The sequence below is a fragment of the Eutrema salsugineum genome, unplaced genomic scaffold (assembly GCF_000478725.1).
Source record: "Eutrema salsugineum unplaced genomic scaffold, Eutsalg1_0 scaffold_3, whole genome shotgun sequence".
NCBI lineage: Eukaryota > Viridiplantae > Streptophyta > Magnoliopsida > Brassicales > Brassicaceae > Eutrema > Eutrema salsugineum.
Genome location: NW_006256756.1, coordinates 11,755,726 through 11,777,995, shown reverse-complemented (window position 1 = coordinate 11,777,995; position 22,270 = coordinate 11,755,726). Strand labels below are relative to the sequence as shown.

The 22,270-nt window shown below is 37.0% G+C and overlaps 1 protein-coding gene and 1 non-coding gene across 2 annotated transcripts; both read left to right on the top strand.

Moving 5' to 3' along the window:
* Positions 1–486: 486 nt before the first annotated feature.
* Positions 487–593, top strand: LOC112085554. The gene has a single exon (XR_002898857.1). It is a non-coding gene; the product is annotated as a small nucleolar RNA R71 (small nucleolar RNA).
* Positions 594–16,971: 16,378 nt separating this feature from the next.
* On the top strand, positions 16,972–19,243 carry LOC18014523 (peroxidase 37). Its single transcript, XM_006397198.2, has 4 exons — positions 16,972–17,236; positions 18,080–18,271; positions 18,426–18,594; positions 18,676–19,243. Exons 1-4 carry the CDS (start codon positions 17,006–17,008, stop codon positions 19,143–19,145), a joined length of 1,062 nt encoding a protein of 353 aa, XP_006397261.1. The 5' UTR covers positions 16,972–17,005; the 3' UTR covers positions 19,146–19,243.
* The last annotated feature ends 3,027 nt before the right edge of the window (positions 19,244–22,270 follow it).

Genomic DNA, 22,270 nt, shown 5'->3' with positions numbered 1-22,270 from the left:
AAGTTCTTTGGAGCTTGAGAATTGGGATAGACCTGGTCTTGTGGGTTAGCTACATTGGTGTTCCTGTAGGAAAGGTTTGGATTGGCATTACCATACTGATATCTCTGGAACCTCTGATTCCCAATGTAGTTAAGCTCATCTTGGGTAAGACCTTCTTCACTTATGTTCTCAAAGATTTGAGAAGGTTCCTCATACTTTCCAACAAAATGCATTGGCTTCTGAGTGGTGAATTTCAGCTTGTCCAATTCACTTCTCAACTCCTTAACTTCCCTAGAGAGCCTATGTTCTGAGCTTGAACCTTCAGATCTTTTTGATCTGTCATAGTCTTCACCATAAGTATCATTGCTCAATGCTAAGTTCTCCACTAGCTCTAAAGCAGCATGTATCTCCTTTCCCAGAAAGTTCCCATTGGAAGCAGTATCCAGCTGGTTTCTAATCTTGGGAAGAGCTCCTCTATAAAGTGTGCTGAGAAGAGAAGCCTCACTAAACCCATGGTGTGGGCATTGGTTGGTGTAGCTCCTGAATCTTTCATATGCTTCACCAAAACTTTCATTGCTGTGCTGAGTGAAGCTAGAGATTTGGTTTCTCAGTTTTGCAGTTCTTGAGGTGGAGAAGAACTTAGACAGGAAAGCTTGCTTGCATTGCTCCCAGGTTTGAATGGAGCCTCTTGGAAGATTCTTTTCCCATTGGTGGGCTTTGTCACCAAGACTGAATGAGAATAGTCTTAGCTTGGAGCTGTCTTCTGAAACTCCATTAATCTTGGTCAGATCACACACACTTTATCAAATTGATCCAAGTTTTCCAAGGGGTCTTCCATTGCTAACCCATGGAACTTTGAGTTCTGGACCATATTCAACAATGATGCCTTCACTTCAAAGTTGTTGTTTTGCACAGGTGGTGCCTGAATTCCAGCTCCATATTGATGAGCATTGGCCCTGTCATTCTCTCCAACATAAACTTGGGGTTGCTCATATCTTCTTTATTGGTGTTGGAAGGGTTGGGGTGGTGGTGCACCTGTTGTCTTTGCTGTACATTGGCCTGATGCCTCTGTTGATGAACTTGAGCTTGTCCCTGGTGGACATAAGCTTGTTGGTGATGCACCTGTTCCTGATGAACATTACCCTGATTCAGCCCTTGACAAACTCCATTACCAGCTCCATTACACTGATCCTGTTGCTCCTGAACTGGTTGTTCTATGTCTACCACGTGATCTCCTTGTTCTGCCATCTCAGCCTGATCAATCTGTCTACCACGTGTGTCCCTTCTCCTCCTTGGTACCAAAAGATTGATATTGTCGTTGAGAGGGAAAGGTGAACCACAGCTTCTTGATCTAGACCTGGTGTTCATACACCTGAAATCACAAACAGAACTTGAAAGTAATCAGTAAAAACAAGAAAGTAAGCACTTGATCTCAAGAACAGATCAGAGCTTAATGCTAAACAAACCAAAATTTGGCAACGGCGCCAATTGATAACTAAGAGTTTTCAAGGCTCTTTGTAGAGGTTATCAATCCCCTGTCTTGTAGTACAAGGGGTTTATCAATCCAGATGTGTTGTTAGACACTAAACTATGTGATCAAGTTCTTAATTCAAGCAAACAAGAGTGGTTTTGATTAACTAATGAGAACTACAAACTTAAAACAAGATTAATGACTAAAGAAGTGATCAAACAAAGAACTAAGCAAATGACAAGTGATGAGAATGTATGTATGATGATGAGAAAGGTCTTAGACATGATAGTGGATTAGGGTGCTTTCAGTGATAAACTAATGAGCTAATGAATCATGTGATCAAGCAAACCATTCAACATAAACATCTTTAATTAAGTTAATCCTCTCATGAAGGTATTAACTCCTATGCTAAAACAGTTTCTAACCCAATCATCATCAGTGAAACATGAGTTAACAAGCATTAAGAATCAGTTTAATCTGTCATTTAAGCATATAGACAATCATTCCCATGATGAATAACACTTAAACCTCTAACAACCTTGGTTCAGGCATTTCATCAAACACTTTTGGTGCATGAAATGCCCAGAATCTAGACCACATATGATTTGTATGGATCTAGCATAGAGAACAAGTTGTAGAGAATGGAATATGCATGATCTAACCCCTAAGCTCACTAATCTACCACTTAAGCACCCTAATCTACATATCTAAGATCTTAATATGGAGATTACTCACTAATCATGATCAATACACTAGATCCTTTGCAAGATGTGTTGTTAATCATGATTAGAAGTGTATAGATGAAGAGATAGATGATAGATTTAGAAGAAAGCAGCTTTAAACACACAGGATCTCTTAAACTCTCTTGATTAAACACCCAATAATCGATATTTCTCTTCTTAGTGGAGTCTTTTTCACAAAAGAGGCAAGAGACAAAAGAAATAAAGCTTAGTTCTCCCACAAAAAACCCTAAAAAGTATTTATATCTCTCTAAAAACGAACCGGGTCAGCCCGGAACAAACCGGGTCCTGACCCGGCTTTAATGGATAAGGTGGAAGTCCTGCGGGTTGGTCCAGTATCTCCCAGGTAGCATGACTAAGTCGCAGTAGATGAAGAACCTGTCTTGTGAGACTTAAATCGTCTTGTCTTAGCCGCACGCCCAAGTAGGAGTGTTTTGCGAGTGTTGCTGCGGCTTGATCTTCTTCTTCTTCAACTCGCAGGACCAAGGCGGTTTCTGGGGAATGTGCATATGTGCAGGTTGGTTTCCATTGCACATAGGTCGCAGGCTCAAGTCGGAGTGATTTGCGAGTGGTCGTGCGGCTTAGTTCCAGGCGCGGCTAACTCGCATGCCTAAGTCGCACGATTGTGGACTTAGCATTTCTCTTGCTCGGAAGCCTCAGAACTCATCCAGTGATAGTTTACCCGCACTTCTCAACTCGCAGCATCAGCTTTCAGGCATTCATCTTCAGGCCTGCGGGTTAACCAAGTCGCAAGACCATCTCGCAGCATTCAGAGCAGCTTGGACCACTTCGCATTCCGGAGAGTGTAACTTCTACGATACCTGTCCAAATTGCGTGATTCCGGTTGCAGAAGACAGAGGACTCATTTATCTCCAACTTTAGTGAAGGAAGTTTCGGTGCTTGGGAAGGGGAAGGCTTCCTGGAGGGCGCATCTTTGCAGTGAATTTACACGAACAGAGAGAGGCGTCTAGACATGTGTCCATTCCGGAGACCGTATCTTCCTGCTCATAGCTCCGAATTGAATGATCGCGGACGTTCTGATAAGGCGACTCAAATGTCTCTGATTCTAATGAAGGCCTCGGAAACTGAATCGGCCTGGAAGTACACCGTCCTTCGCATTCTTCAGAGCTCATCGGCTTGGTCCAAAACAGCAGCGAGACAGGGGTTTCTTCCGACGAGCTTAACTCTCTGCTCACGCGTCCGAATTCCATACTTTCACTTGCTATGGAACAGTGATCCAATCTTCTCCAACTTTGATGAAGCACCCGACAACTGAATCGGACCGGAAGGTTCCCTGGACAGGTGATTTCGGAAACGTGTCTGCACCCGGAGATTTTGGCCGATACAATTCACTCGCGGTACGTGTTTTGGCCGATAGAGTCTACCCGCGGTACATGAAAATGGCCGATAAAAACCTTACTGGTACGCGAGAATGGCCGGTAACCTCCAAAGACCCAGTTTCACCATTTTTCAAGCCTTGATCACCATTCCACTTCCTGGATTCATCTTTTTTAGCTCAAAATAGCTCCAAATACACCTGATAAACACTCAAAACATGCAAAGACTCATTGGGACCTAATGCATCTCCTAAGTTCTAAAACAAACCCTAAGGACCTAAAATGCATGAAATAAAACATGATTTGGAATGAAATATGCAACCTAAATGATGCAAATTATGAACATATCAACCTACACCCCCATATCCTAGAGCCTTAAGAGCCCCTAAGAAAGAGAAAGAAAAAGCTAAGCTGAAAGAGTTAATCGATCAATTAAATGTGAGATTACCTTTCGTAGAAGCTTATGCTATGATTCCCGCTTTAAGAAAATACATGAAGGGTATTCTAACAAATTCTTTAACTCTTGAAGAAGGCGTTATGATAATAACCCATGAATGTAGTTATATCCTGCAAAGCCGAATCCTTGAAAAGAAAAACGATCCTGGAAGCTTCGTACTTTCATGCACCATCAATGATGTAGCTTTTGAGCGTGCTAGCATAAACATGATGCCTCTTTCAGTAGCAAAACGTTTAGGACATCACACTTTCCAGCCCACTAAAATTTCCTTAGTATTAGCTGATCATTCCGTTAGACAACCTGTAGGTATCTTAATTGATGTTCCTGTCGAAATCGAAAAATATTCCATACCCACCGATTTCATAGTTTTAGAACTAGAAAGAGAACCTAAGGATCCACTTATTCTTGGACGACCATTCCTATCTACAGCTGGAGCCATAATCAATGTTTCTGAAGGAAAAATTGAGCTTCATCTAGCCGGCCTAGTTATGCAATTCGACATGAACAAAAGTTTTGATAAACCGACTTTGGATGGCAAAATTTGTTGGACTGATGAGTTAGACGGAATTAGTGAGGAAGTCTATGAAGATCTGCTTCTAGACGACCCTTTAAGTGTCATGCTTTCACCCACAAAAGACGAACGCAATTTCCTTGAAGAAATTTCGAGCGAATGCGCACGTATGCTTGATAAGTCCAAAACTTATAGGAAATCTCTAAACTATCTAGATCTTAAGGACCAAACAAACATTCCTACACCTCCTAAAGACACTGCTGCAGCAATTAATGATCCTTGGAGCGAGCTTAAAGCCCCTAAAGTCGAGCTTAAACCTCTTCCTGTCGGACTTAAGTACGCTTTCCTTGGACAAAATTCTACTTATCCTGTCATTATAAACTCTGGTTTGACAGAAGAAGAAACCACAATGCTATTGACTGAGCTGAGAAAGCATAGAAAAGCCTTAGGATATTCGCTTCATGACATACCTGGAAGCTCTCCAGATCTTTGTATGCACAAGATTAATCTAGAAGATAATGCTAAAAACTCAATCGAAAGTCAAAGGAGACTGAACCCTAATCTCATGGATGTTGTCAAGAAGGAGATTATGAAGCATTTAGAAGCTGGAATAATCTTTCCTATCTCAGATAGCACTTGGGTTAGCCCAGTTCATGTTGTCCCGAAGAAATGAGGAGTCACTGTCATTAAAAATGATAAAATGATCGCTACAAGAACAGTAACTGGACATCGTATGTGCATCGATTACCGGAAACCGAATGCAGCAACTAGGAAAGATCATTTTCCACTTCCCTTCATAGATCAAATGCTAGAAAGATTAGCTAATCACCCTACTATTGCTTCCTTGATGGATACTCCGGATTTTTCCAAATTCCTATTCGCCCGGAGGATCAAGAAAAAACGACATTCACTTCTCCATATGGCACGTTCACCTACCGACGTATGCCTTTTGGATTGTGTAATGCACCTGCTACCTTCCAGCGATGCATGATGTCGATCTTCACAGATTTTATTGAGGATTTCATGGAAGTATTCATGGAAGATTTCTCTGTCTATGGATCTTCTTTTGAAAAATGCCTAGGCAACCTTGGTAAATTTCTGCAAAGATGTGAAGATAAGCACTTAGTATTAAATTGGGAAAAATGTCACTTCATGGTACGAGACGGAATCGTGCTTGGGCATAGAATTTCGGGAAAAGGAATTGAAGTTGACAAAGCTAAAATCGAAGTCATGACCAGCCTACAACCTCCCACAAACGTAAAAGGAATTCGTAGTTTCTAAGAACACGCAGGATTCTATAGGCGTTTCATAAAAGATTTTTCTCAAATAGCTAGACCTCTTACGCGTTTGGTTTGCAAGGAAACGAACTTCGAGTTCGATGATGAGTGCTTAGCCGCGTTTCATAAGATCAAAGAAGCCCTTGTCTCCGCTCCAGTCGTGCAAGCACCTGATTGGGAACTCCCATTCGAAATCATGTGCGATGCAAGTGATTATGCAGTCGGAGCAGTGCTTGGCCAACGAAAAGATAAAAAACTGCACGTAATCTACTACGTAAGCAGAACTCTAGACGAAGCTCAATGCAATTATGCTACAACAGAGAAAAAACTTCTGGTTGTCGTATTTGCATTTGAGAAATTCCGTTCTTATCTCGTAGGATCTAAGGTCATAGTTCATACTGATCATGCTGCAATCAAGTATTTTATGTCTAAGAAAGACGCTAAACCGAGGTTGATAAGATGGATCCTCCTACTGCAAGAATTCGACATCGAAATTCGAGATCGGAAAAGCGCAGATAATGGAGTTGCAGATCATCTTTCACGAATTTGAGTTGAAGAAAGATTGCCTTTAAATGACAGTTTGCCAGAAGATAACATCTATGCAATAGATACAACCCCCACCAATTCCAATACCGCACCACCAAGTCAACTCATGCGAAGATCAGATGCTTTCAACACACCATGGTTTAGGCACATAGCAAATTACCTAGCAGCTGATGTAGAACCACCGCAATTCTTTGGCTATAGGAAGAAAAAATTTCTGAAAGACGTAAGACATTATTTTTGGGATGAACCCTATCTCTATAAGAGATGTGCTGATGGGTTATTCCGAAGATGCGTGGCTGAAGAAGAGATGGAAGGAATCTTATTCGGATGCCATAGCTCGTCTTACGCAGGACATTTCGCAACTTTCAAAACCGCTTCAAAGATCTTACAAGCAGGTTTTTGGTGGCCTACTTTATTCAAGGATACTCAAGTTTATATATCGCGATGTGATAAATGCCAAAGGATGGGCAACATAAGCAAAAGGAATGAGATGCCTCAAAATTTTATTCTCGAAGTCGAAAGTTTCGATGTCTGGGGAATAGATTTTATTGGACCCTTTCCTACTTTTTTGGAAACCAATACATCTTAGTAGCAGTAGACTACGTCTCTAAGTGGGTTGAAGCAGTCGCTAGCCCCACCAACAATGGTCGTCATGAAGCTGTTTAAATCTATGATATTCCCGCGTTTTGGAGTTCATAGAATTATGATAAGCGATGGAGGATCACATTTCATCAACATAGTTTTCGAAAATCTTCTTAGAAAGAATGGAGTTACACATAAAGTTGTTTCCCCATACCATCCCCAAACCAGCGGTCAAGTAGAGATCTCAAACAGAGAAATCAAGTCGATTTTGCAGAAAACAACTGCAGTTCATCGCAAGGATTGGTCTACAAAGCTTGACGACGCATTATGGGCATACCGAACAGCATTCAAGACACCATTAGGAACAACACCATTCCACTTAGTTTATGGAAAAGAATGTCACCTTCCAGTAGAACTCGAGTATAAGGCACAATGGTCTATCAAGGAGATAAACATGAATCTGAAAACATCTGGAGAAAGAAGACTACTTCAACTTCACGAGTTAGAAGAAATCCGACACAATGCTTACGAAAACTCGAAGATCTACAAGGAAAAGACTAAAGCATATCATGATAAGAAGATTATTCATAGAATTTTTGCTCCTAACGATAAAGTTCTTCTTTTCAATTCTCGTCTTAAGCTTTTTCCTGGAAAATTACGTTGAAGATGGTCAGGACCCTTCACGATAAAGGAAGTCAAGCCATACGGAGCCATTGTCCTATGGTACAAAACTGGAAACTCATTTACAGTGAATGGACAGCGTGTAAAGCCATATCTGGCTGAAGAAAGAGACGACGAAAGAGAAGTGATGTTTTTGATTGATCCAATATCGGCCAATGATGGGACCAAGGAGTGTCACAATCCCATTTACAATCGTATCAAGTTTTTGGCGCCGTTGCCGGGATTTGAAAGGAAGATAATACATCTTCTGTCCCAATGTCAACCTCCAGCATCTAGAAAAGCAACTCAGGAAGAAAGAGACCAAGTTTCAGATGAAGAAACAGATTGGCAGGAATCATTACCTTGTATGATGGCAAAGAAATGTGTTGAAGATTCAGCTGACTCTTCAATCCAAGAAGACCTGATATGCAGCAAGATAAAGATGCCATACATCGATTCAATCATTGAACATGACGCTGCAGCTTTCTTTTGTGAGTCTTATTCTGCGTTTGAAACACCAGCCAACACTTACAGAGAGAGGCAAGTTCGAATTCTCCATAAGGACAAGACTACAGGTCAGTTTCTCACCTCTTGTTCTATTAGAGGAGAAATGTTTAAAAACGTGCTTTGTGATTCTGGAGCTTGTCTTAACATGATGTCCAAGGTAATTGCTTTGAGACTTGGTATTAAACACCTGCACAGGACTAGAGCAAAGATTAGTCTAGCTGATTATTCCAATCAACGCCTCAAAGAATAGCTCATGACATTCCTTTGAGAATAGGAGATTGCATCGTGCCTGTCGACTTCTACATTGTTGAAACAAGAGACGCAACACATCCAGTGATTCTCGGATGGTCTTTTCTAGCAACTTCCGGAGCTATAATGAACTGGCCAAACCAGAGGATTTTGTTTGCTAATATCGATAAAGATGTCTTCACAGAAGCTGTCCCATACAACAGCAAAGCAGGAAAATGTTCTGCAAAAGAAGAGTTTGAAGAAGAATTTTGGAGTGACGAAGAACCTGCTAGGAAAAGCAAGGAGATGTCGAAAAAGACTTGTCTCAGGACAAGGTCTTCTTCATTGGACTAAGCCACTTCCAACACCAAAGTCGAGCTAAACGACTTAAAACAGAAGCGTATAATGGGAGGCAACCCATTTAGGTATTGTTTTCTTTAGGATTTTTCTTTCTTTTTCCATTGATCTTTTTCTTAGTTTCAGGTGTTTCTTATAAAACAAAATAAAGCCAAAAAAATCAAAAAATCAAAAAGAACAAAAAGAAGGATAGTCCCTGACTGCTCGGCCCAGCAGGAACAAAGGAGAAGCAGGAAACAGGCCGCATATAAGCTCCTGCGGTAGCAGGTGTTCTGACCACGGGAAACATATGATCGACCGCAGCCGTGTCTTTCTGACCGCGGCCGAGCACCAGTTTGCCGCGGTCGCGTAACCCCTGACCGCGGCAGATGGTCGTTGAGATGATACCCGACCCCAAACCACCCACTTCACCTCATTCCACCTCACCAAGCCCCACTCCACCTCATTCATCACTTCCCACCACCTTCCATCACCACCTATCACCTTCCCAAACCTCTTCGAATAAATCCGGTCCATCTCCACCAGCATCCCGGATCCTGGTAAGTTCTCTTTGGCCTTACCAAATTCGAATATTTATGCATTTTTCTCGTCCAATCTCGACTTGTTTCACACTGAGGACAGTGTGATTTAAGTCTGGGGGAGGATTTCATCCCTTTCTAACCACTTTTCTTTCATGAGTCTTGCATTATCTACACTTTTTGCATTTTCCTTAAAGTTTTTCAAAATCGGTTTTCAAAACAAAATACGTTTTCAAGGAAATGGTGAACATGAATCAATGATAGTTGACTGTGTGCTTTTAGACTGTTCCTAGTGACATGGTCATTCATGATTTAGGACTAGACTAGGCGGTAGCTAAGCACATTTGAAACGAAGTACCCCAGAGGAATTTGAATGATTTTGATTCAGATGAAGGAATACACTAGCTCTGTTTTATTTGGACTTAACTTGGATTTAATTTTCTCATTGAAGAATTAGACCAGGGAAACGAATCATACATTCAGGACTCCTTTATCCTTTTTACCACTCTCTGTTGATCCTGAATGGCTAGTTCATCTTTAGCTAGTTCCCCACCTTAACCAATCCTCTTTCAAACCACATGCACTCTTGTTTTCTATTGTCCTATATGCAGATAAGTGCAAAAACGTTGGAGAGAAAGAGGAACGACGCAGTTTTCAGTCACCAAAGACAGAGACCTGCGATTTGCCGGAAAAGTTCCCGGAAGGATTCAACACAAGAGAAGCTCAGTTTGCCTTAGAAAAATCTCAAATTTTGGTACAATCTCGTCCTCTAGTCTCTCTCTCTCTTTAAAAGCCATTTCCTTCCTAAAAAAAACCAAAAATAAGAAAGGAAAGGAAATAAAAGCCTTATAGAGTCTAGAGAGGTCGAATTTTAAGTCCCAAGGCAACTGAAGTTCGATTTTATGGAGTTTTGGAGACCATTTTCTGATTCCCGGAAAGAATCTAAGTATGGGAGAAGAGCTGTTTACAACAAAGGAGGAAGGATTATGCAACAACATTTGGCAAGAAGAAGTGACTGAAAATTGCGGTCATCAACAGGTCTTTATCTCTCTTGCGGTTTTGCATATTATCTTGCATCCTCCAGATTCATCAGGTAACCCGAAACACCTTAATTCCACCACTTAAACAGCCCTTTAATGCCAAACGCCGTCTACCCTGGATGATGTCTTTAATGAGAATTCACTATTGCACTTAATGAATGTAGAGAGCTAGGTTACTGGAATCAAGAGATTGTTTAAGTTTTGCATGACGGAAAAAGTGGATTAGTATCTTTTGTGTTTTGGTGAGAATTTTCTAGACTAAGTTGTGGATTGATGCACGATCTTTGGTCCTTGTTTAGGAGTTCATGTCTCTGAGATTTGTGCATTTCCTATTTTTGTTTTCACTTAACCAGTTTAGACTTTTGCTTTGTTTGAGGACAAACAAAGGTTTAAGTCTGGAGGAGTTGATAACACCGTATTTTGACCACTTTTATGGATCGTTTTGAAATACTTTTTCTATCTTTCAATTGCTTTTAAGTACTTTTATCACGTTTATTAGTATTTGTAGTTCTAAGACTCTTTTCAGGAAACTTAGGGAAAAGCTTAACAAAATGGATAGAAGACAGATTTTTAGCTCAGAGTCAAACCGTCAGAAGTTCACCCCCGATTGAAGGCCTTCTCACCGTCTGATCCAGCTCAAATTTGGAGATCTTAAAGATGGAAATATCAGCTTTCCAGCACACTTTACAGCTTGGCAATCCAACAGTTCAATCAAAAGATACGCGAAGAGCAAGATGTCCCGCAAACCAGCCGGCAAGCGTTTCCACCCGCGGCCAACTGGCCATTCCCCGCGGTCACAACCATCCCGACCGCGGCCAGCCACCCATTCACCGTGGTCACTTACATCCCAACCGCGGCCAGATAACTCCGAGTTTGAATGCCCATTTATGAAGCCCGTATCATTTTTCCAGCCTCAATTCCGGAACCCTAGACACCAGAGAGTATTGGAGACTATAAATACATATCATTTAGATCATTTTTGGGAGAGAGAAGAAGAGAGACGAAATACTTTACAGAAATTTTACTTTAAGCTTTGTTTATAGGTTTTAGGGAGAGCGAGATCTATCTCTTGAACCCTTGTTATTTCTTTTTCAATTTTGGTTTCTGTACTACTTTTTAATACTATGTTTTTGATTTCGTTTATCATGTCTGAGTAGTTTTATTGTTGGGACTAAGTGAGTTTCGATGGGGATACATATGTTCGATGAGGATTCCATGAGCTATTGAGCCGAATCTTAGAACTTTTTCTTCTGAATTCGTTTTTACTGCATGAGAGTAGCGTCATGAACTACAATCTGATCCAGATGCTTGGTGACACGAAAGTGTTCATCCGGTGTCAGATCTAGTTTGAGAGAGCAAAACAAACATAGGAGTGGAAACCTACGTATGGGCGATTTGTGAATGCTGACGAGTATTAAACATAATGTATCTCTTCTTTTCCAGGGCCAGAGTGGAAACCTACTGGTCAGGGTTGAGAGAGATAGTTGTCTATGATCACGACACTGGCGTATTCATACGTCCGTGACTCCAGTTCGAAAAGTTTAAGCTAAGATCTTATCAAATTTACTCTCTCTAGCAATGTTTTGAATCGTTCATACCCCTGAGAAAACTTTCCTGAACCCCAGCGCCTCTTTTTCTATAGATTTACACCGATTTTTATTCAAGTTTTAGTCTAGTATTTTCATTTTCCCAATCGATTTTTATTAAAGCAATTAGGTTTAGCCGTTTTTCTCGTTTTTACTCGTTTTCATTAAGTTTAGTTATTAGGTCATTTTAATTACCGTATTTTCTTTTTAAGATTTGTTTTTACGTTTTGAACACACCACCAAAACCCTCACAAAACTCGCCTGGTTCTAGACTTCCTTACTTTATATTTCTTTCGAAGGCTTTTGCAGGAAAGATCCTCCTTCCATGTGGATTCGATCACTAATTACTACAATCAATCAGCTGTGCACTTGCGGCTATTGATTTTATTTAGGGTAAAACTTGACAACCCTCGACACCACATCAAGTCAAGCAACATCAGAAAGAACGGTTACAAACTGCCTAGATAACGTCATCATCCAAAATGTAAAACAAAGATGTCAACAAACGTTGCATCACGAACGACAAGTGCTTAGAAAAAGATTGACACATCCTACCAGATAAACAAAAGTAAACGCCACGAGCAACAGAGCTCCAAAAGAAAAATTTCTAGGAAAGACCTTAAATAAGGAATTAAGGTGGCTCCTCAAAAGATACGGCCAAATATGACCACAGGTCGAGACAACAGGTCAGTGTCGGGGGCAAAAGCGCTAACGCCAAAACCTGTGAACGAATCAGGAAATACCAGCAGAGTCTTTCCATCACTTTTGGCTGATTTAACAACAACCTCTCAATACTCCTCTTCTTATGAAGAGTAACAAATGTTAACAAAGGAACGATATGAGGTATGTCCAGAAGAGGAGAAAAGGGGACGAAAATTTAAAAATGGGGAGCGACAGCTCCCAATAAAAAGAAGAAGAGAGGGAAGCGATGAGCAAAGTAAAAAAAAAAAGAAGTGACATAAGTAAAAGAAATTTAAAAAAAAAAAGATAGACCAGAAGAGACTTTAAAGACGGTAGGTCACTGCGAAAGTGCAAGATGCTACCAAAACGTAGGCCATCACTCCTGACGACCTCCCATTGACGAGTTCTCACCGGTGAGCTCACACCGACGAGCTATCACGAGTGATATCTCACATGATGACCTCCCATGTCAACCTTAAAACAATGAAATTACGAATGATGACCTCCCACAAAGATCATCTAGATCGATCTTACTTACGAACGACGAGCTCTCAACAATCGATGACGAGCTCAATGATCGACGATGAACTCTCAACATTGAACAACGACCAAGGACCTTCCAATAATGACTTACCACCGATGAACTAATGATGATGATCTTCCAACAATAAACCTTCCAAGGACGAGGTACCAATGACTTTCCGCACCTTTAGCAAAGAAGCTGTGTGTTAAATGGGAAGATGATGGTCAGCCATATGAAATGAAGGAAACAACGAAGTGTTTATATTTGAGCATCGACACTAGACCTAAGAGGTCAGAATGTACCATCAGTTAATGAAAGAGAAGGTACATCAACGCTTATCACTCCGCACATATGTAACATGCCTCATGCGACATGGAAGCTCCGTTCATTCTTAATTAAATCTGCTTGTCCATCCTAAATAAGGAATGACCACGGAATCGACATATGGTAGAACCAAAAAAGGTTCGAATAGACAAGAAATGTTGTCGCACATCGACCAGCGATCAGAAAGACTAAATTACTCTCCAAATTCTAAATAAGAAATTAAAGAGTAGGGGGGAAGTTGCTGGGTGAAATTAATTCACTATCCGGTCGGTGCAGTCATGTCACTGCTAAGAAAAATTGAGTGATGAATGGTCACTGTGATCATGTCACTGCTAAGAGAGGAGTGACGAACGGTCACTGTGATCATGTCACTGGTAAGAGAGAATGAGTGACGAACGGTCACTGTGATCATATACCTGTTGAAAGAAAGGGAGTGACGAACAGTCACTAGTGAGAGAGTCTCAACATCGACCATTCATCTTTGTCAATCGGTTTAGCATCGACCATTGATTAAATATAGGTCATTGGTGTACGTTCTTGAGTAATCCGAGAATCTAGAAAAGGTTGGAGCGACCGACCGACATAAACTCCTAATTCAAAGAGAATTATGGAGAGACCGACATATAAAGCCCAATCCAATAAGGATCAGGATTGACATAAATCTATAAATAGAAAAGTCTTGGAGCAAAGACGGACATACAAACACGTACCACTAAAAACCCTAAAAGCTCTACTTTAATAACTAGGTACAATAGCAACAGAGAATCGAGCGACCAGACCTCTTCATAGCGAATGACAGATGATACCAGATTATTTAGATTTGCGATATTGATTCATTGTAGCTTGATATTTGTTGATTATTAAAACTTTACTCTTTTTTGTTATTCCGTAGAATTACTCACGTACAAACCGGTTAAAATTTGTCCAAACAAATACTAATTTACAATAATATTCTGTTTAAATGTAGATTAATACATCAGTGTAAAAAAAAATTGTGGAAATACCCAGTTTAGGAAACTTCTTCTTCTTCCCTCTAGTATTTATCTATTCCTTGCTATCATGTTATGTATGAGAAAACAGAAAATCAATAAGCATAAATTCCTCCTTTTTTTTGGGACTCTTGAATTTTACAAATACAACATATAAATATACACAGACTAAGCTGAATAACTACATCTAAATGTTCAAGTTCAAGTGACAACACTATCGTCATTCCATAAATATAGAGTACTGAGTTTACATACATGTATTAAAAATAGGAAAAAAAAGGGATACTATATCTTATATATAAAAGTTGGCTAACTCTCTCCAGTTGAGTGACACATCAGCACTGGAAAGAGCGCTACGTGTCCTCTATATTAAAAAGTTAAGCTGCTTAATCGATTTTAAATTACCTAAAACCGATTTCTTAGAAAACTTGATTAATTAAATTAAAAATCGGGCCCAATTACAGGCCCAAGAGGAGCGTAACGCACTCATACTTTGGTATGGACCACAACTTAAACGAGATATCTTAAGAATGATATAGACTTATTTATAGTGCAGTTTCCCCTCTCAATATCCAAGTTTGTCGATGTGGGACAAACCAAAAAGACCCACTTTTAATAAATTATCATAGGTATTTATATGTTTGAGTTAAATTTGGGTCTCTAGCACAGCAATATGTCTTTAAGTTTATCATTATGCACATATTTATACAAACTTTAGTTCATACATGTCTAAATATAACAAAATTAATCTTAAAAAATAAATAAATATTAAAAATAATTAGAATAAATATAAAAAGTTATCTTCGATTAATCTCCAATTTTATGTCTAGGCGCTAGGTGGACCTAGAAGACATATATAGTTTTTTAAAAATTGAAAAAAATAAATAAATCAATAAAATATATATAACGAAAAAATTTCAAAATGGTAAATTAAGAAAATTAACAAGTATTATATTAGTAAGATTTACAAGAATAAAAATAATATGAAGATCAAAGAATAGATAAATATTTCTCTCTGATATTAAATGTATATTTTTAAGTAAAGTACTATGTTTTATACAAAAATTAAAAATAGTAAATTTTTAATCCCTTATTATCTTGGAAAAAAAATTAGACTATTTGACACAAATGCTATAAAAAATATTACAAATAATGTATCATCAAGAAAAAATCAAGAAAAATATAAATATTAAACAAACCTTAATAGTAAACATAAAATTTAATAAAAAATTTTAAGATATAAATTAAAACAAGATCCGCGCATATGCGCGGATTCTCTCCTAGTTTGAAATTAGTTTGAAATTAACACGTGGTATGTTGATTTGTTCTTCTTAAACTTTAGACCACTTTGCCGAAAGAAAACAGAAACTTTTCAATTTAAACCACTTTGTCCAGAATCTTATTATATAAAACATCAATTATTCTCTTTTAAGTTAGTAGACTACGTATCTGACGACAAAACATAATAAGAAAAAAAGACTAAAATACACTACTTGTTTTCTTATTTTATCTGGTTAGTTACTATTTTTTTTTTCTACAACACGGACGTACGATAAGTGCATCAACTCCATGTGAATACATATATGACTAAATTAAAATGTCCACTTCAAAAGACAACACAATAATAATTTCAGTAGTATAGAGAATCTGAGTTTGAATGTATTGAAAATGCAAGAACCAAAAATAATCGGTATTAATTCGAAACACGTAACAAATTTTTTTTTTCTTTACTATGAATATTATAAAATATATATATCAGATAATATTTTACAAAAGCTTAACCAATGTATTGTTTCCTTAGCAACAAAATAAAGGAAACAAAAAATTTAAGGAGAACATGATTGCCTTTATTGAAGCCATGGATCCATTAAATCACCAGACGACGTTTTTTTGCCGTGATTGTGTGTCGAGTCTTCATGTCGATATCTTTGAAGATGATCATTGAAAGAATCGACTAAAGGTTATGTAGTAGAGGTGTACGTTACAAGGCTAGTTAACTCCTTAGAGACGATTATCTTAGTAATCAGAGCGGAGATTCGATTATTATCTGTTTCAACTTCTTGTAACCTACGAATTACACATTGTGTAATCTCTTTATGAACTGTACGGCACGAGTCACAGTCACAGACTATTGACCTATTGTAATCGACATTAATAAATAAAGTATCGGGTAAAAAAAACTCTTATTTCCCTGATTGCGTTTCGAATCCCTCTGTTGATATTTTCGAAGATGATCATCAAAAGATTGGCTGTAATTACTCTGTTCCATATGCTGTATCGTATACAATTGCTTAGATGCCTCCGATTTTCCAGATGTAGATCATTTGTTTTTATTAAACTTCAACCCACTTTGCCCAAAGAAAACAGAAACTTTAATTTGAACCACTTTGCGAAGAATTATTAACCATAACAGATTGTATTCACTTATATATGTAATACACTAGGCGTCTATGCATGTGACGACTAAAAAGAATAATAATAAGAAAAGACTATGTATACACCACTTGAACAGAAATATCTTAAATGGTCTACTACAGGAAAGCCACCAAACTAGACCATTTCTTTTTAAAAAAAAAAAAAAAAGGACTCGTTAGACCCTTAGGCCTCCAAGTTAGACCATTTGGCCTATAAAAGGATTCGTTATCATGAACATTCATTCACACAACTTAATTCCTTTTAGTGACCTAAGAAAATGCATTCCTCTTCTTCTTCCTCATTTGATTTGACAATCCTAATGAAAATGGGAGTTCTCCTTCTTCTTCATGTATCATTGTCCCAAGCTCAACTAAGCCCTTCATTTTATGACAAAACATGTCCGCAAGTATTTGACATTGCAACCAAAACCATTGTCAATGCGTTGAGATCAGACCCTCGCATTGCAGCGAGCATCCTTCGTCTTCACTTCCACGACTGCTTTGTCAATGTAAGATACCACTAGATTCAACATAATCACGTTCATAATTAGGTCAAATTAATTGTTTAAAACACTTCAATTGTAAACCGCCGTCTTCATATAGCTAAACTAGTAGTATGGCTTATACTATGGCTTATACTACTGTTTTATGGATATTGAATTTCTGATATACTTTTTTAAAAAATGATTAATGATAAATATGATACTTAATGCTTATACTGTCTTGTTAATGTTTTCATCTCCTATAGTTTATTTTTTTCATAATTTTATTACGTTTTATCTGTTTTAAATTTAATATTTTGATACAATTGGATTTGATTAGGATATATCTCTACATAGATTTGTAGTTTTTTTTTTAAGTTCCTGATTCTGTCGTGAAAGTATAGTCAATGATGATAAGTTAATAATTAGTAAACTCAAAATCTAACTTTTTTTAATATCAAGAAAAATGGATTTTTAATAATTATTTGTGTATTAGATCAAATCAATTATTAGTTTTCTCTTCACCATCGAAATTCAAAAATCTAGACTTTGTAAGAATATCTCTTTATGAGTTTTTTCTGACACAGTGATTAAGTTACTCATGCTAGACAGCTCTGTGTAGCTTTGACTACTATATTTTGAATATCGATACTGCCTAAAAACATGGAACACCCTAGATTCATTGTTTTACGTACGCTAATGAAATTAATAGGAGTAATAGTAATACTGATGATAACAATAAAAAAAACGTAACGTACAGTTGTTGAATAAGTTAATAGTGACAGTGTGGAACTGTTTATAGATGATTCAAGTATGAAGATGGTCCCAGACTGAATCTGACGAGTGAAATTTGGTTTTGTTTTGTAACAGGGATGTGATGCATCGATATTGTTAGATAACACAACATCGTTTAGGACGGAAAAAGATGCCTTTGGGAACGCAAATTCAGCTCGAGGCTTTGATGTGATCGATAGAATGAAAGCTGCCGTCGAGAAAGCATGTCCTCGAACTGTTTCATGTGCTGATTTGCTAACCATCGCAGCTCAAAAGTCTGTCGTTTTGGTATGCATCGTTTTACAATGCTACTCAGATATACATCTTTATTCTTTTTGCCATTTAGAAGCTGTTTCTAAGCCGTTATGTTAACTTATAAGAAGACCAAAAAATAATAGATCAAACATAATTGTTTACTTTAAATTGTCACATATACAAATAGGCGGGGGGTCCTTCATGGAAGGTTGCAAGTGGAAGAAGAGACGGTTTAAAAGGGTTTATGGATCTTGCTAATAAAAATCTTCCAGCTCCATTCTTTACCCTTAAGGAACTTAAGGAAAGCTTCAAAAATGTCGGACTCGACCGCCCTTCTGATCTAGTTGCTCTTTCCGGTACGTAATCATTGGAAAAGATTCAGACATAAGCAATATTTGTTGTCATTAATTACTAACTCTATATTATTACTGGTTTAGGTGGTCACACTTTTGGTAAAAGCCAATGTCAGTTTATAATGGACCGGCTTTACGACTTCAACGACTCCGGTTTACCTGACCCAACCCTTGATAAATCTTACCTCAGTACACTTAGAAAACAATGTCCTCGCAATGGAAACCAAAGTGTCTTGGTGGATTTTGATTTACGTACACCAACAGTTTTTGACAACAAATTCTACGTGAATCTGAAAGAGAACAAAGGTCTTATTCAGAGTGACCAAGAGTTATTCTCTAGTTCGGATGCTTCAGACACTATCCCATTAGTCCGAGCATTCGCCGATGGTCAAGAGAAATTTTTCAATGCGTTCGTGGAGGCAATGAAAAGGATGGGAGACCTTTCGCCTATAACCGGGAAACAAGGGGAAATTAGATTGAATTGTAGGGTGGTGAATTCGAAAGCCAAGATCATGGATATGGTAGATGATAATGAGTTTATCACCTCTATGTGAGGAACTATGTCTTTCTTCTAATAATCAATTATAAATGTCATCGAGATGTAATGTTTTGTGATAAATTCTAAACTTCTGCAGTTCTTGGTTCAGTGGAATCGCCTCATTGTCTTGAGAAAATTGTGATCACATGCATTTACATGGACACCAGTGGCGGCTCAAACCCAAAACAAGCTCTCACATAGAACATATCTTGGATGTTAACATAGGTTTCAAGAATCTGAAAATCGTAGAAGAAAAAAAGACACACCCTTTTTTGATTCGTGAATCTTTACTAACAAATCCTTGGTTTATGTTGGATTCATCCCCCAATCCATCTTGGAATCAGAAAGTTGATTCCTGTTGGAGGTAGCAAGAGGAGTTTTTGGCTTGCTCACGGCATGCTTCCAAATCCGGATGAGGCTCACACACAGACAAAGTATGTGGAGGGTAGAAGATGATGAAAGTAAGACCCATGAACCATTTTGGCTCCTATACAATGTTAGAAGTTTCAAAGCAAAAACATATTCGTGCTCTTAGAGTTTTATTGTGCAAGAACATAAAAATTGCCAAAGCTTATTTAAAATACCAATATCAAAATGGTCTAACTTGATTGATAGGGTGAGAGTGGAGGAGGAGAGGTACACAACAACTCTCTAGGTTTATCCATGTGATTATAAATACATGTGTGTGGGTTTGATTACATTATATTGGCATCAAGCTCTAAGAATCCTAATTATATGAGCTTGTGGGCTTGACTCCATCATATTAAATTACTTTTTTACGTGAGTGTTTAAGATTTTTGCACACATATTCATTTAATATTTATTTTTTTAATACTAAAAATATCATTTATTATCCATTCAAATATAAATCAACCAATAAAAAAAACAATATGCAGAATACAGAAAATTTAAAACAATAAAAATCTTTTAATTTTGTATTGGAAACTGAAAACATCAATTATTTGAGAACAGAAATCTATTATATTAAAACAGAAGCACTTTTAGTGCTTGTTTCCAAACACTCTCAAAGTTTTTTTATGATATTTTATTTTATTTTTTATATTTAATTTCCAAAAATTAGTTATTAATTTAAATATTTTTAGGTTTCCTAAAATCTAGGTTATCTTTAATTTAAATTTCAAACTATTAGAAATTTAATTAAACTTAATTACGAAAATCTGCATTCAATTTAATTTAAATTTAAAGAAATCAAAAAATTATAATTAAATTTTATTACAAAAAATTAGATAATAATTTTAATACTTTAGAATTCCTTAAATACAGGTAAGATTCATTTAAAATTTTAAATTTAAATAATATATTTCCATAAAACTGCATAATAAATAAATATTATATTGTATTTTATCATAATCAATCAGTCTAAAATATCAAATATTTTAGATTAATAAATATTTATATTATACAATAATATGATTGAGCTGGTTAGAGTTATATATATATACTAAAGTCCATGAGTTAATTTATTAAAACATGTAAGATATTAAGATGATTTGAGACAATTAAACTAACAGGTTAGCCAGTTTATATATATATATATATATATAGAAATTTTTGTAATAGCATAAATAATAAATAAATATTTTATTATATTTTTTCATAATTAATTGGTCCAAATATTCAATATTAGTAAATGTTTATAGGGTTATACATTTAAAATTATAGTTTTATACGGATTAGTTTGTCAAAACATGTAAGATATTAAAAATAATTTAAGATAACTAAACGGACGGGTTAGCAAATTCATAGATATATAGAGTGTAAATGTGTAAATATAAATTCACATAGTAATAAAGTTTATAATTAACATCAGATTAATGTATACTTAATTAACGCATATTCTTATTCTACTAATATACAAATTTTACTGTTTAAAATTAAACATGATAACAATTTTTGATTTAAAAAAATAAATAATAAAAATAAATTATATCTTAAAAATGCAATTTATTTTAAAATAAATAAAAATAATAAAAATTTTCCGTGCGGACGCACGGGGTTAAAATCTAGTTCACCCTTAAAACATCAATTACTTCAAAACAGAGGGAAGTATTTCTTAAACTTGTCTGCTTTCAAGTTTTTGAAAAGTGATTTCGTTATTACCAACAAGCATGTTAAAAACTAAGGATAGAATCTAATAAAAATAGCTTTTCAATGTTTTATAATTATTTTTTTTAAACATTATCTTTTTTTGTCGTCTGCTTCATTATATAAAGAGTAAATTACAATTTATGACTTTTTTTACTTAATATTTACACTCTATAGCACTTTGTATTAAACTAACTCTTTCAAAGCACTTTCACTAGCAAAAAGACATCATGGCCCTTATGTCCTTAAACCATAATCATCAAACCACATCAAACCAATATTCTTTTTTCTTTTTCTTCCTTTTTCTTTCGTGCTTTTTGCATTCTTTCTTCTTCTTTCTATTCTTTCTTCTTCTCCACTTTCTTCTTCTTTCTATTCTTTTTTCTTCTTTCTTCGTTCCTTTTTTTTCTTATAGTTTTCTACATCTTTTCTAATTTAGATATGAGGAGAGGTAAAGACTCTCTGCTGTGGAGCATCTCCGCTGTGAAGCGTCTCTGGCAGCTCAGAAACTTTAGATCTGCAGAGCTTTTCATCAAATAATCTCCTCATAGCTCGTCCTTGGTCCACTCCTGTTGGTGCTTGGATTTTCGTCAGCTTAACCACTTCAGTCGTCACCAGAACGCTTTCGTTCTCAGCCGCTTTCGCCGTTTTCACCAACAAGGTCATCTGGCTTATCGTGATCGCGATTTCGTTTTTCTTCGCTCGTAGATTCATCAAAACGGATCTCGGTGATAGCAAATCCAAGACATGGTCACATCCAGTCGTCACCAGAACGCTTTCGTGCTTGGATTTTCGTCAGCTTAACCACTTCAGTCGTCACCAGAACGCTTTCGTTCTCAGCCGCTTTCGCCGTTTTCACCAACAAGCTCATCTGGCTTATCGTGATCGCGATTTTGTTTTTCTTCGCTCGTAGATTCATCAAAACGGATCTCGGTGATAGCAAATCCAAGACATGGTCACATCCACACACACAGTCATATGGAAGTATCCACCAGTTCTTATCCATGCAATAATCTAATCCATGGTTATGTATTC